At 38.2% G+C, this 17,026-nt stretch overlaps 1 protein-coding gene across 4 annotated transcripts in view; it reads left to right on the forward strand.

Annotated features, from left to right (window-relative positions):
* The window catches only part of ZNF385D (zinc finger protein 385D), a 723,301-nt gene that overhangs the window by 506,034 nt on the left and 200,241 nt on the right, over positions 1 to 17,026 (forward strand). For all 4 annotated transcript variants that reach the window (XM_019726024.2, XM_074312787.1, XM_019726025.2 and 1 more), the window contains one exon: positions 10,614 to 10,756. In XM_019726024.2, the coding sequence (XP_019581583.1) occupies positions 10,614 to 10,756 (143 nt within the window). The remainder of the gene's footprint in view (positions 1 to 10,613; positions 10,757 to 17,026) is intronic.

Consider the following 17,026-nt stretch of genomic DNA (forward strand, 5'->3'; position numbering starts at 1 on the left):
TCCAAGGCCCAAATGTTTCAGAATTAAAAGAACATACAAAGTTAGGTTTGTTTTAAGCAAAACCTGCCAGGAGAAACAATCACATTGAGGCTGAGACTAAACAGAACACATGTCTGCTCCACAGGGAATGTTCTTGAGGAAATTGAAATCACAATTTCTTTTTGCTATTATGGTTTGTAAGAACATTCACCAAAGCAGTGGAAACCAGGACTCACAGTTCCTAAATTTTGGAAGCTAATGGATGCTACAAATGGGATATGCTAAGTATAGGACCCTTAAGATAGCAACAATGTGATCTTCACTGTTCTTAATACATTTAATTTGATAATAGTGATAGTACGTAGTCTCTTCTTCCATGGTTCTAAATGTCACCCAATGTGAACTCCAGTGTCATTTCCTAGGAATTTTGTGCCATGCCTATTGTGATAGAAAATTCAGTTGAAATGTGAAAACAAAATTACAGTGAAACATTGAATGAAAACATTCACAATCAAGCAAATGATCTAGAAGGTATTACCATTAATTTCAATAAAATTAATTACGTTACATATAAATTTAGTTTCTACTTTGCTCTCCTGGACTATGTAGACAAAGTGAAAGGGAGAACTGAACCAAAATTTGGTTAATTCAAATAGAATAAAAATCTGATACTTGTGGATGAACACAGATATATTAGTCTATTTGGCTGCTATAGCACAGTATCATAGACTGGGTGGCTTATAATCAATAAGCATTCATTTCTCACAGGTTTAGAAACTTGGAAGTCCAAGATCAAAGTGCCAACACATCTGGTGTCTATTGAGACCCCACTTCCTGGTTCATATATGGCCACCACAGATGATGGAAATGGTGAGGGACCTCTTTGGGGACTCTTTAATAAGGACATTATTGATCCCATTCTTATTTATTTATTTTTTTAAGGAGTGTGCAGCTCACACTGGCCCATGTGGGGATTGAACCAGCAACGTTGGTGTTATTAGCACCCATTCTAACTGAGCTAACCGGCTACCCCCTATTGATCCTATTCTTGAGGGTTCTACCCTCATGACCTAATCAACTCCCTAAGGCCTCACTTCCAAATACTATCACATTGCGGGTTAGGTTTCACCATATTAATTTTGGAGGGACACAAATATTTAATCTATACTCTTATGGTATCTGGTAGACACAATATATGCATTATACTGTATTATACGCTTCAGTGCAGGCAAGAAACAGGTGAAATTGCTTCTTGAGTAGTCTAGTGACTTTCAAATGAGTATCTCTTAGTATATGTTGATTTGATTTGCTTTGACAAAGTTTAATTGAAAGTTTTATGTTTGTAGAAACATTTTTCTCCACCACCTGTTATTGAAAAAATGCGAATCTCTGAATAAAATGTAGATAAAAGAGCTTAGATGATGGAAGCAGAATATTTGGTGTTGAATCCTGGCTTTACAGCTTAATAACTGTATGACCTGCAGCAATTGTCTTAGCTTCACCGTTGCTCCATTTTCATATTCATAAGGCAATGAAAGGACAAAGGAGACATACTACAGAGTACCCAGCACAGCACTTGTGTGCAGGAGCCGAAATGCTATTGCTTTTATCTCTATGGAGGAAAAGGGAGTGCTTACAAGATAGATTAAATTTATCCCTGAAAATGAAATCCATGTTTAAGAAACTTATGCAGAGAAAAAAAAGTGTTACGAAAATTATAAAAGATTAGTGTGTCTTATATTTGGACCATTTATTTTTTAAGAAAAAAATCAACAATGGAAGCTCAGTTGAACTAAAAATATATGGTAAAATGTTCCTCACCTTTTAGCAATGCACTCCAATACACTCTGATTGATTAGTGCCTGTGTCTTTTGTAGTTCTTCAAGGAAGTAGTAATTCAGTCATTTACTACACTGCTTTTCCTTCCCAGTCAAATTTTTCAAAATAATTTTGTCTACTAGTCTCCCTTCTGAATCCCTTGTCCACTCCTGATCCTTCTCAAAAGTGGCTCCCCTTTGATGTTACCAACTTCAATGGCAGTTAGATGACTCTGAAAGCTCACCAAAAATCTTCAGGACTTTACATCTAAGCAGGGTTGCTATCTTACTTGATCTCTCTGCATTTGACAGTGTTGAACACTCCCTTCCTTTTCTAAACAGTCTCTCCCTTTGCCTCTGGGTGATCACGTTCTCCCTCCTCTTGCTTGCTCTTTTGCCAATTTTTCTCAGTTGTCTTCACTGGACTAAAGATCTTTAGGCTTAGACTCTGGTCTCTTTATTCTACACTTTCCCAAGGAAATCGTTTTTGTCCACAATTTCAGTGCTGAACTGATGACTCTCCAATGTTTCCTCGGCATGAAGTCAGCCCAGAACTATCTTCCAAGCACTAGTCTCACTTATCCAATGGCCACATTTCTGCTTATACCTCAAACTCATATCAAAATCTTAGCTTGTCTTCTCTTAGACCAGTTGTTCCCTCAGGTGTTCTCTATCTCAAGTGATAGCATGACCATCTATTTAGTTGGTGCAAAAGTAATTGTGGTTTAAAAGGTTAAAAGTAATTGCAAAAACCACAATTGCTTTTGCACCAACCTAATACATAATAAGGACGCTTTAGTGAGATATAAATGTAGGTGTTCCCTAATTTGTATGCTTCTTACTTGACTCACCTTGATGGTACTGGGAAAACCACACTAAACCAGGAACTGTTTAAACTCAGGAACTGTTTTCATTAATACCTTAGATCACATTTTTGGGCCTACACAGATTGGCAAGTGCTTAGAGATGAAGCAGAGAATCTAAGTTACATCATGTGGAAAAAACATGGGAAAAGAAGATATTTATCAGGCTACGGAGGAAGCACGTATCCAGCTCTAGTGGCGTAAAGGAGATGTAGGCACGTCCCAGTTGAAAGGAACAGATCATGGACAAACAAGACCATGTAACAAAACTTTTTGTTTCTCTCTCTCTCTCTCCTTAAAGAATGAGATGAGTGAAGCCTAGGTATTGTGGAAAAATTACTCTGAGAGACAGACATAGGTAGGCAGGCTTAACTACCCACCTTAGCCAGCTTTAAACAGTTATTATTGAGACTGGATTGTGACACAATTTGGTAAAATAAAAGCTTTGCGATAGCACTCGCAGGAATTATCAGATAGTAATAAACATCCTTTTACCCCATACTTGCCTCTTTTGGCATCCTTTATTTGAAGATGTGGTATCAGTTTTTTCCAAAACGCTCATTATTCATTAGTATTGATTTCAACATTGAAAAAAAATTTTTTTTACAGTAAAAAGTACATTTTTTAAAATTAAATTTATTGGGGTGACAATTGTTAGTAAAATTACATAGATTTCAGGTGTACAATTCTGTAATACATCATCTATAAATCCCATTGTGTGTTTATCACCCGGAGTCAGTTTTCCCTTTGAGTATTATCATCATTGATCACATGAAGATTCATAAATTGGCCATTGTCTTCCCTAAGAATGGAGGACTAATCCTTTCTGGCATGATCCCAACAGTGTCTACCTTCTGCCAGTGACCATGTTTGGCTCTGGGAAAGCACTCCTCTTCAATCCCGAAAGGTGAACGGCCCAGGAGAAAGCCAGACTTCCTCTCCTATCTGCCATGCATTCTGAAACAGACTATATCAGGCACCTTATCTGTAAATGACGCTTCACTAGAGAATGTCGGTTTTGCACTGGAGCTGTAATGTCCAATAGATGCAATGATGGGAATGTTTTTTTAACTGCAGTATGCAACATGGTAGCCTCTAGCCACATTGCTATTGAGCATTTGAAGTGTGGCTAGTATGACTGTGAAACTGAATTTTTCATTTTACTTAATTTTAATTTAAATAGCCACATATGGCTAATGACTCTCATATTGCACAGCTCAGCACTTGAGCACCTTTTTTATTAGTTATAATTGATTTTGTGAAATTACATCCTGGGAAATTCCTCTAGAGGAAAAATGTTATATTTTTACATTCACTAGTACTGACTGGAGAGCAGGTTTCTGAGCAAAATCTTTTGATTTCCTGTGAGGCGGTATTTATTCTGATTTACACACTATTTGGCAAAGGGCAGAAGGACAGAGGACTATTTAGAGGTAAGCCACTAAAACTCCTAACTCAGACACTTAATGGAACCTTCTCCAGTGTTTCCCAGGTACCAGAAATTGCCATGACCATTGGTTAAAGAAGTGAGAGATTCCACTTTTCTTGACTCAGGATATTGGCAAATAGATAATAGCAGTATTTTAATTTTGGTCATGGAGTTCAATGGCAGTGACATAGAAAATAATATTAGTCCTACTTTCTTAGCTTCCTTCCAAAATGAATTTTGAGGTGACTTACTAGAATATTTAAATACAACTTTAAATGACTAAACTAAGAATTTGGACAAGGGAAAATGTGGATCACTCACATTTGTTTTCTTTCATGGGTAAAGATCAAGTCACTGACCCGTTGATTTGGGCAAATGGTTTTGAATCAGTGTTTCCGGAATGGTGCTCAAGTTGCCCTGACTCATACTTTCATTCTCACCTCATTCCACTCTGTGGTCAAGAGCAGGATGTGTGAACAAGCAGTCACCATCCTGTGTGGTTTAATGCTACAAAAGGCCCCTGTTGATCAGACCTTGCTTTAACATTTGAATTGACCTGCCAAGGGCAAGTCACTTCAGGCTGATGAGTACTTTCATCCTTAGGTAGAAAGTTCCAGATCACCTTTCAAAAAAAAAAAAAATGAGTAGGTGAAGCAACACTCCAAAGCAGAGGGGAGACATAAAAACAAAAGAGAACAATTGTGAGCAACTCACACTAAATTCAAATTTTATCTCAAAATAAGTTTCTAGTTTTATCATACAGTTGGGAAACAACACTTAAACAAAGATAGGGACTGAATAGGAACTTGTATCACTGAGGTTTAAGGAAACATGGTAAACATACTTTTTTTCTGAACCAAGGTGTAAAAAATAACGAACTTACCATTGTAATCCCCAACCAACAACCTTGAGTATTTGAGAGGCAGAAAAACAAAGGAACACAACAAACACATATTGATTTTTCTGAGTTAGCAAGTAGATGTTAAAGAATGTAAACTCAAGGGATTTTGAAACATGTTGGATATGATATGTGGGTCTTTCTGGATTCTTTCTCAAATATAGGGCAGTGCCAGCATGTTCCCATGGTAGATAAATATTGGTGATAAATACTGAATATTCCTTTATCGTCTCCTTTATAAGGATTGTGTCCACTCTTTTTTTGAGGAGCATTAAAAGCTTCTCACAAGATTTCTGGTTTTAATGCATTACATTCTGGGTGCAAGGGAACTGGCTTGCCTAATATAACAAAACTGACTTCGTAGATTGTTCTTTTTTGTTCTTATATATTAGTTTGTTCTTGTTTTCATTAAGATGCTATTTGCATCTGTGCATTGAGCAGTGTTAAGGTTGCTCAGGTTCAGATCAATGCCATTACCTATGTGATTTTAAGTAACATACTTTGTGTCCAAGAGCCTTGATTTTTGAGTTTGAAAATTGGGTATTTCAACCTGGCAGAGTTATTTTGCATTGTAAGGGAATTAAGGGAATAGCAGGCCTAGTCCATGCCAATTACTCAACAGATTTATAAAATTTAGCTGTATTCTCTATAATCACTCCTACCCACTCTGGCTGGCCAGTTTCACTGACTATAACACTCTAGGGCCAGGGTTTTGAGTCAAATCAAGTTTTGCCTTCATGCCCCAAATCCATCATTTCTTTTCTACTTTCATATTTGTAGTATCAGATCTAATTTTTTAATTCCCACTTTCACATATACCCCAGAATTTCTAGTGTTCCCCTCCCTCCCACAATGGACATGGTGAATTCTAACTGAAATAGTTCGAAGTGAAACTGAGTAGTGTTCCCTGTGTACCAAATTCATTGCTTTGCAAGTAACTACTTAGGACTTGACGTTATATGAATGCTCAGGTATGAATATTCTAAGTAGTTTAGTAACAGCTCACTATTGATATCTATCTATCTATCATCTATCTATCTATCTATCTATCTATCTATCTATCTATCTATCTATCTGACTCATGGTTCTGAAGCATACACTGGCATGAATATTTAACAGCAGCAACCCCTGATCATTTTGAATTTAGGTTTTGTCCTTTAGGAAAATGAAAGATTAAGTAGTAAGTTAAGCTGTCTGACAGGAAGCCTGTGAATGTGTGACTGATGAACTCTGAATGGATCAAGTGCAGAAGTTCAAGGTTAAAAGTGTTGTATTATGGAAGGAACACTACGCCGCCCGCCGCGCTGGAGGAATATTTCAAAATATTTACAAAGTAACCTCTTATTGTAAAGAATCTCCTGCATGTTTAAAAAAAAAAAAAAAAGTGAAGAATATGAAGTTACTTTAAAATTATCTTGATTGACTTTTCAGAGTCAGATTTATGTCTGGACTCACCCGAACAGCCCCTTTCGAATTTATTAGGTTCATTAAAAAAATACTTAGAGAGCATCAATTGCCCAGGTACTGTGCTATGCAATTTATATACATTATCTCTACTATGAAAAGCTTTAACTGACAACCACTGGTTTAGAATTCCTATTTATCTGCATAAATTGTTAAAACGAAGGCTTCCTCATTTACATTTTAATTTGAGATCAAAAATCCAAACTTTTGAAATGAATGTGTCTCTTTCGCAGATAGTCTCTGTTTTTAAATACTCTGTTAACTAAGAGGTTACGCCAGTATATTTTTCAAAATCACAAATTTGTACTTTGTGAATACACAGCTATCTTGTGAATAGAGCAAAGTGATATTTAATACCTTTGTGCTATAGTTCAATCTAAATTTCAAATATGATCTAACAGAAACAAACATCAAAGAAGGGACAGTTTTGTGAGTTTTAATGGTCGCTTTATCCTGTTTACCTATTTACTTTCATTATTTAGCATCTTACTCATTGTTCAATAATTATTTGATACTCAGTGAATGTTTTGGTTGAATTTAATGACATAAGAAATTTGAGATAGAGAGAGTAATTGCTCTGAAATCAGAATAATTTGATATAATTTAACTTGTAAAACTGCATAAGGTAAAATTGCGTAGGCTATGAAATACCTGCAACTAGATATAGGCAGAGTTTCATACACAAAGGGCATGGATTTATTATCTTTTTCAGTTCCCACCCATGGAGATTTCAAAATGCTTTCCTCAGATTAAGAATATCATTATTTCTAGAAGTGTGACATTCCAATGCATGAAGCAACACTGTTCGTAAACAAGAACAACAAAAGAACTCTTTTAACCTACAGAAATGTCTATGAATTTACTATGTATTTTGATGTTTATTACTGTCAAGATAAGGAAACTAGTAATAAGGAAACAGGTAATAAACATATATTCATATCCTAAATGCCATAGTTACTATTCAAAAAAATGAAGGAATGAAATAGCTATTTTCTCAAGGAGTATATTTTAATCTGCTTTACAGATGAAATGCTATATTTGCTGGTTTTGATTTTGTACTATTTGCAGATAATATTCTGAGCGTGTACAGATCGGAACAAGTAAAATATTTCAGGACTGATCTAAATTTCAAAGGAGAAGTGTTAGTCACAGCTAATTTTTAAGAGGTAACTTCAATTTTGTGCCTATATATTTAAAGCAACTGAGCATTTCACTTAGACTTATGAATTGTTATACCTTGGTGTCACAGGTCATGTTCTTCTGGAAATGGACTCAGGCTTTACTGGGAATGCTCTTGGGAACATCTCCTATAAAGAGTGAGCGATGCAGGATTGGGCAGAGAGAAGTTGAATTGTGATGCAATTACAACATAGTCCTCAATCTATTCTAGATACTCTGAGGAGCTAAACACTCTCTTTTAAATCTAAATAGAGCAGAGCTTCTGAGTTGTTCTGCCTTGAGACAAGGGGGTGGGGGTGGGGAGAAGCCATTAAACCTCTGCATTAATAAGTCTTTGTGAACTACTAACCCCACCACTTGGGAGAGGGTTTGACCTTGGGTGAGGCAGCTTCCTTTGGCCCAAGACAATTTGTGAAGAGCATCTCAGGTAAGTCATCAGCTACCAGCTCTCCCAGCAGCCGGGAGAATGAGTGCTTCAGCCCTGACGGGGGCTCTGGGAAGAACTGTATAGCAAGTGGCCAAAGAATAGTCACGTGTCATGTGCTTTCCAATGATCTAGGTTTCTCTCTTCAAACAGGTAGGAAGAGATGAACCCAAATAGTTTCTCCAGCCTCCCAAAGATTTATGATCTACCCTGATGTTTTTTTATCCCCAGGTAGGAAACCCCGGTCGCAAAATTGAGGAAGGGTCTTGAACTATATGTGTAAGTGTAAATGAAATACAGATCCTAGCAGAAGAGTGGAGATGGAAATCAAGATTACATAGCAATCAAATCAACATATAGTTCTCCTTTGTGCCAAGCATTGTGCTGGACGAAAAAATAAGCTTGTGCTATCTCTTAATCTCTTTGGATATCTTGAACTAGATGAGGATTTATAAATGAAATTATTACAAAGCATGTTCCTGCTAAATTGCATTCTTGTAATTATAAGAATGGAATATTTCTTTGGAAGAAACATAAACAGCTCAAGAGTTTACCAACTTATTTTTCTCTCCATGATGTTATATTAGCCCTTACCTCATTTCTGAGATTTCTGGGATCAATGTGATGAGTACCTTTTATAGATCATGACATGTGTCACAGATAAAAATAATTTTAAATTATTTATTAAAGCTCACTATTATCTGTGGACATACTAAGCCACACCACTGATTTCAACCAATACTTCTTTTTACATCTGAGTTTTCTAAAGGGGCAACATTTTGGTTCTTGAACTTTTCATCAAAACAGAAATGTTTAGCAATACTAAACTCATGACACGTCTTTTACCAAAGTTTTATGGCTATCCTCTCTAACAAAGTTTACACACCCACACTCAACATACTACCAGGTGGACAATAAAAGAAGTTTATGGTGTGTTCTGGTGAATGTAGACTTGTTATATTTTGCTTTTATCTCTGCTTTAATATCTGCCCTCTGTTTCCTGACTTTTACTACTTTTTATTTTAATTGTTTTGCTGATTCAAACTTGCTATTGTTGGCCTTGCTATTGTTGAGAAATATTTGAAGAGGGAAGTAAAATCAGTGGGAAAAATACTGTTTTTGTTAATTTGGCTCCAGCTGATTTTATACCTGCAAGTAGGAGAGCTAATGGTTTTGTGGTATGGTTAATTAAATCCTGTGCTGACGGCTTCTGTTGTAGGTATTAAGTCACCCACCTTGTTAGCAGCTCCTCTGGTCTAATAGGGATGGATTTACCATTGGGGAATCATTTTTAAAATTTTACCTTGTGTGCTGGTAACTTAGGGCACAATGCTGATGGTCTGTGTTCTTTTAGCCAGAGAGATGCTTGTGAGATTTGTAAAGGTAATTCATAAAGGGGGCGGGGAGAGTGGTGGTGGTCCCACATTGCTTTGTTTTTAAAACAAGATGATAGGCAAGTAAGTGACACAGACATGAACCTCTCTTTTCTGTCTCTTAGAATTCTTTTCTGTAAGGGGAAAAAAAACACTGCATTTTATTTTCCTAATGCTTCTTGGATTCTCACCAGCAGGTTTTTACAGTCTGTTGCTTGCCTCTCAGATTAGAAGAATGCTTGCATATTTTAAGAATTTTGTAGGATTCAGACAGCCTTTAATTAACAGAAAATTGATGTTTGGGAATGTTACAAAACGATGGGAGATGGAATGCCGAGGTGGGCTTGCAGCCTTCCAGCCTGTGAGTGCAGTGGTGTTCATTTGTGATGGGGGCAAAAGTATGTGTTCCTTTGTGGTATGCAAAGGGGGTGACCTTGTTGGCATGATATTTGCACTACCTGCTCATAGGTGACCTTCTGAAGTCCACCTACTCATGATGGGAAAGGGGGCAGGTAGACCTTGAATGCTCAGAGCCACAGGGCTGCTGAACAGCTCAGGAATTGCTCTCACTTGGACCTGGGTGCTCTGGTTTTAATCCTCCATTGGCCGGGGCAGTAAGGTATGACTGCCTGTGTTTGTGGTTAAGTTTCTTTTCTGTGCCAGGTCATGTCATCTTGCTGCCAGAGACTTGGATGTGATGGAAAAGAGCAGGTCTGTAAAATCATCACTCAGACCGGATGCATATTCTGAGCAGAAGTTAGTTTACAAAGAGGAATGGGGGTGCCGTGGAGGGCTTTTCCTTTTGAATGGAGGGATTTTGGTGACAGATTTGTGGTTGACTCAAGCCAGAGCTCTAGGCAGGAAAAGAAGGGTAGATTGGGGAGTATGAATTGTTTGAAATGTTAACTGTTACTTACATAACCAGAGAGTTATAATCCAAGGAGGAAAAAGGAGCAACTCAACCAGCTTCCTCTGCCTAATGGCAGATCTGCTCACTGGCCAGTTCCCAGCTGAGGTCAACATACTCCATGTCTTGTTTTGTTTTTTTTCCAGTGACCCGCAAAGCTGGTCTTTTGGTCTCAAAAGAGACCTTGTTTTTTTGTTTGTTTTGTTTTGTTTCTGGTTTTTAGGTTTTTTTTAAATGTGCTAGATGTCCCTGATTACTCCCTTTGCTCTCCTCTCCGCAGGTGGTACATGCCAGAGCCCTGCCCTCCCAGCCCTGGTCCGTCCACCAGCCCCTCCTTTACAACCATCGCTGGATATTAAACCATTTCTTCCTTTTCCTCTTGACACTGCGGCTGCAGTCAACCTGTTCCCCAATTTTAATGCGGTAAGTCCCACTGTCAAATTTGCATATGCCAGAGTTCTAAGGACTGGAAAACCTTATAGGCCAGGGGTGAGTTGGTCTCTACCTCTACTTTGCTAAGTTGTTTATTCCATGATTGTCTGAAAGCCCGATGAAGTTAGGTGCCTGCCTGGTTATATAAGTCCCCCCCCCCCCCCCGCACCCACCCAGCCAGGCTCCTTCAAGGAAAATGAAAAGATATTCAATCGATGGGGTTGATCATGAGTTCATGTCTCCCTGATAGTGTCTTTCTGGGTAACACTATAAATTGTATTATTTTGAGGGAATATATCGAAATTGAAATTTAATGAATTTGTTACAGAGAGCATTCGAATTCAAGTAGATGTCTAAAAACTGAAACGTGTGGTTTTTCTATCTGGGCTCTCTACTTTAATTTTAAAATCTATTACTTCTTTTCTAATTGAATAAAGAGTACCCTGATATTCACAGCAGTGATTCATTCCACGTGTAGAACACTTTTTTTTTTTCCTCCTTAAGTTAAAACAACTCAGGGTTCTAGTAGCAAGAGTTTTCTTTCTTTTCTCCTACTCGCCGCAGTTGCTCAGGTTAAGTCTTTCTTAAATTACCTTGGTTTTGGGGGCTTTGTCAGCAGCTTTCTCAACACAAGTTCAATTACTTACTTGTCTCTATTTTCACTCTTAAGCATGTCTTTATACGTTGGCAGATTCCTCATATTCATCATTGTTTTTGTGCGACTGAGCATATTCTTAGGAAGAAAATAGAAATACGAGTTGAAAAGGTTAGAAACCAGTAAATGACATTTTTCCCCCCCTAATACGGTCTGATTCAGCTTTCAGTAGTTATTATAATGCAGGTCTGAACTTATCAATGACAGGACATGTCAACACAATCAAAGCAAAGAGGACTAAAGTGGGAGGTCACTGAATAGTCAGTGATCTAAATAATACAGATTTGTTGTTGCAACACCTTGCCTCCATGATGGATTTAATAAAAAAAAAATTCTGCCCCAAATTAGATCATTCTCCTTCATAAGACAGTACTGGGTCCTCTTTTCTTTAATAAAAGTTTGTCATGGTGACTTGGGACATATACTTATGTGCTAGTCCTTATTAAGGAAAAAGGGAGAATCACAATCATTGCTTTGCTTTTTTTTTTTTGCTTTTTTTGGGGGGTGGGGGGAGGTGAGGGATTTTCCAAAGGAATCTTATTTTGAAAGAAATGGTACATAAATAGAACAGCATGAAGAATGAATGAAGAGATCCTATTTCCAAAGTGGAGGTTTCTAATCCTAGGTGCTTCAGTAAAAGTAGAAAACAAATTGCTCAGCATCACATTTCCTGATTCTTAAATGACCTCACTGAAGGTCCCTGGATTCCCGTTCTTTGAGCTCCTTGTCTGCTTTTCTGTTAAGTGGCTTCCTGGCACAGTCTGGCTTCCAAGACCCCCGTGGATGATCCATCAAGGTGCTGGCCTCTGAGACCACTTGGCATCCTGTCCCTCAGATCTCATGTCAGCTTTAGAGCAGTTGAAGTGAAATTGCTGGAAGGCTGTAAAGGGCTGGGTTTAAAATTTTTGATTTGCTCTTTGGGAAACATTAAAAGTAAAATGATTAATTTGATTGAGTGTTGTTTGTCATAAAACAAAGTTGAGTGATATGCTGAGTTCTAGACACTGAGCAAATCTCTTTACCCTCTTTGTTACTGTCTCTGCCCTCCTCTTTAAAACAAAGGGAGTGGACCTGATAATTTCTACCTTTGAGAGTTATACCAAAATATTTGAGCTTTCGTGGGCAAAGGCAGCTTTGGGTGGTGGTCAAGCTGGACTCTGTCGCTAGACTGTGTAAATTCAAATCTCAGAGATGCTTCTTACAGTCAATATGACCTGGGGTAAGTCACATAATCCCTGTATATCTCAATATCTTCATCTGTAAAATGGGACTAACAACCTACTTTATCGATGTGTGGTGATGCGAATGTGGGTTAAATCATTTGGAATAGGGCTCAGCATATAGCAAGCACTACTTGCATAACAGGTATTATGTTCAAAAATAGACTGTAAACCCTTCTTATTTTGAATGTGGCAGTTCACTGACTAACTAATTGCCAAAGTTTGACTTGATCCTTTTTTTTTCACATGATGGATTTTGTGTTGAATTGGTATTTGTTGCATTTAAACCAAGAGACCCTCTATTGCTACACCTATTATTTCCTTCTATTCAAGGTATAGTCAGCCATGGATTAAGACACTCCTTGCTTCTGCTGAGGAGAGTGGTTACAAAGTATATAATTAGGTGGCTTTGGACTCAGAATTAAGGCATAGAGCATCTCTCTAAATAAAAGCCTGAGTTCTTGATGTTGTAGCAACTGTGGATCTTAATCCACAAATTCAAGGTGTATGAAACATATATATATATATATATATATATATTTTTTTTTTTTTTTTAATGCAAGTTGATTTTATTTCTGGTTCAAAAGCTCATGCCATCAGACTGGAAGGAAATGCAATTTAATTCTGTCAAGGTGTGTTAAGAGTCAGGAATCTAAAGGTTATCCACCTAGCTTTTGGTAGGAGAATTCCTCTGGTCATCAAGTTGTTTCTCCAAAGAGGCGTTCATGTGAGGGTCCACACCTGGTCAGCATGGCCCTTTTGGCCCCAGCTGTCAGATTTGGGCACACAAACTGAGATTGTCTGTGGTCCCTCCTGCCTGGATGTGCCATACTGCTATAACGATTTTGCCAAGAAAATGATGAACCCCTCTGCAACCCAACGACCTTCCCCCACTTGACCTTTTTGAAACAAAGTCCATGATGATCGGAAACTGTCTCCCTATTCTATTCCTCTTCTGAAGAAATGAGTATGGAATTATCTGTCTGTTTGGGGGAGAGTGAAGCAGAATGGTGAAGGAAATATGTAAGAAATATACACATGTAAAATAAAATGTATAAAAACATAAATGGATATCTGATCGTTATCCTTCCACAAGAGCATAATCCGCTGGGTTTGAATGTGAGTCAGGAAGACTAATGAAACATCTGTAAAAATAAGCACACTTAGAGGGGGAAGGAAAACAGATGTAGGATCTGAGCTGGGATATGGATGTAAAAGAGGATATTTGATAAAACCATCAGACTCCCTTACTCTACTCAAAGCCAGCTTTTAAGGAATAGCAACAGAAGCTGTTCTCTTGACCTAGGGATATGGTATCACTAAATGTTCCAGGAACTTTCAGACAAGAGATAGCTTTCCTTGAATTCCTCCTATACTCCCATCTTCCTCAGTCTCTTAAGATATTGGAGTTTCAGTGCTTAGGACCATTCTGATCCCCGTGATCCCATTCGGAGTATTTATTTCTTGAAAGGAACCGATCCTAGGAGTAAGATGATGTTTAGGGAAGAAATGTTAGGGGATGGTGTGAACTTGGTCCATTCAGTTAATTGCTGTTTATTAAGCATCTACTATGTGGGAGAAACAGTGATAACAAAAATCATGTTATGACCTCTGCCATGAAATAATTCAGTTTATAAAGGAGAAGTTGGACAAGTAAAGACATGTTTGTAAATATGGGTGCTTTTATGAAGAAAGATGTACATAGGATAAAATGTCAGCTTGGGGACAGTAGTGACACGCTGTGTGGTTGTCTTAATGAGGGTTTGGTGAGAAAAATAGCAACGATTTTAGGCATGTAAGTAGAAAAGGGCTTCATATATGGATTTAAGTGCTTACAATACCTTTGGAGGTGCTGGATGAACAAAGGTCAGAGAAAGTTGTTGCTGGCTCTTGGTTTTCTCTGCTTCCTTTCATGGAATCAGAAAGTTGTAGCACTACAGGACATCCAGTAACACCCAGTTGCTTTCATCCATATCCCATTAAATGTAATCCTTAGTGGAATCGAAGCCTGAGCACTGCTGGCAGAGATATGTGGTCGTGTAAACCTCGGGCTTCCAGTCTTTGTGGTGGGAGGGAGAACACAGAAGAAGGGAGGCGGTGCTGAGTTGCCAACAGCAGACATGCCATGATGGCTGAATGGAAAGGGCTAAGTGGACTCAGAAAAACCTGAACATGTCTGTAATCGTGGGCATGAGGCTAAATCCACTGGCACTCCAGTGTCCTGTCCTGTAAAACGAGAATCGCTAAATATCTCTTAGGTTTGTTATCAGAGGGTAGATGAGTTTTAAAAGGCTGGAGACTGACACCAAGAATGGGCTTGAGTAAGGCCTTGGGCTGTTGTTTAGAATGGGAGCTAATCATTAAAACATGGCTATCCTCCTTGATCATTTCCCCCCGGGATCTCACGGTTGCCCTTTTGTTTTTCTTTTTTCTAACATATTTTCTTCATATTTTGATCAGCAGTTATGACATGAATGGACCTTCAAAATGTTGTTGGAAAGGTACAACTTTTGGGGAATGTGTTCATGGGCACTGACTGTGAGCCTGACTCCCTGCTCTCCTTCCATAGCTGTGTTTCCTGTTGGCACAAAGATTAAATGAATAAACTGACCTAGTGCACCTGCCTATACCTGGTACTCAGTAAATATTGAGCCCTCCCTTCAAGGAGATGCACAAGGAAAAGTAAGGAGGTTGGTTGCACAGAGGGCGAAGAGGCAGAAATGTGGGCAAATAGAGGAGCGTGTCTATCTCGCATTCCGTTAGCTTTGGCTAATATTCTTCAACATTAAAAAAAGTAAATGAGTGCAGAATTTTGACTCTGTGCTGCTCCTCTGTATAATAAGATTTCATTATAGGAGAGGGTGCAAAGGGCAGCAGGAGGGAGAAGGGAAGGGAAAGAGAAAAACTGAGGGAGGAAAAGAGATCAAATCCTACCATGTGACTCTATTCTAGTTCTTACTATTCATGTTTCTGAAAAACACCAATTTCCCTAGAAACTTGAGTGTAGTGTTAGTTTGGGTTCAAGAGTTTTATCAGTGTGGGGACGGGAAGGTGAAGTTTATGTGAGTTGTAGCAGTGCTTCTCACCCTCTGGGGGTGCATATGAATCACAGAGGGAAGCGGGTTAAAAGGCAGATTCTGATCCCGTACTTCAGGGGTGGGGACTGAGATTTTCAACATTTGTGGGTAGAGGGAAGGAAAACAAAAAGAATGATGACATACATTGGACTTAATCAAAAGCATCTGTTATAAGGATAGCGCTAATAAACAGAATGGAGAATATGAGGAGGAAGAGGTTATTCGTCTCTCACTCTATGATTCACTCATTGGGTATTTATTGAGCACTGACTATATGCCTGGCACTACAGTAGACCCTAGAAATACAAAAACGAGAAGGGGAAGGAGAAGGAGGAGAAAGAGGAGGAGAAGGACCAAGAGGAAGAGGAGGAGGAGGAGGAAGAGGAGGAGAAAAAGGGGGTGGAGGAGGAGGAATGATTCTTGTATCCATGGCGTTGACATAATTGATAATTCACTCTTTGAAACACTTCTATCATTCACTGGTGAAACATCTAGATGTTTTACCAATGAGCCCTATGCAAGCAGGAACCCTATCTATCTATATAGGTTGCCTCATTTATGGGGTGGAGGAGGTAAATTATTCCATAAAGCACTCTGTAATTAATGCTTAAGTAAATTCCTTTGAAAGTAAATGCTCCCTGACTTCAAGGGATGGGGAGGTCACTTGGAGGTGGCCAAAGGGAAGCTATAGGGTAAAGGTTAAGGTTTAATTTGGGAGCTGATATGAGCTTATATCATATTTATCTTGTTTGGTAAGGTAGCCATTATACAGAGCCTGAAACATCTCAAAGACTCAACCCACATTTGTTTAATGAATGAGTGGAGAATAGATAGATACCTGGATGGATGGATAGATAAATAGGTAAGAAAAATGCACGACAGATAATTAATATAAAGAAATAGCTATTACAGTTGTACCATGAGAAATACAATTGATGGAAAGGTCTCAAAAACAAATCTAAAGTACTCACTGGTTTTATACAGTAGATTATTTACATCTAATCAAAATTATTAATTTAAGCAATTATTAGGAAATATAAGCAATCATAGATAGCATCAAGCCATCCCTTTAATTTTCATCCATAGTGTTTTGTTGACTCATGTATGTATTTACTCTGGCTATGTAAAAGAGCAGCGATATGAAACCCCTAGTGATTGTCTAAAGAATGTACTCTAAAATCCATCCTTTATAATATCCATCAATTATTTCATGTGAATCCAGAATGGCTGTCACTATAAAATATTGGGGAGGCACTTCAGGTCTCTAAAAGCATAGCATTAAATGTGCTTAATATATAGAGATTATACT

This window comes from Rhinolophus sinicus, linkage group LG10, assembly GCF_036562045.2.
Source record: "Rhinolophus sinicus isolate RSC01 linkage group LG10, ASM3656204v1, whole genome shotgun sequence".
In the NCBI taxonomy this organism is placed as follows: domain Eukaryota; kingdom Metazoa; phylum Chordata; class Mammalia; order Chiroptera; family Rhinolophidae; genus Rhinolophus; species Rhinolophus sinicus.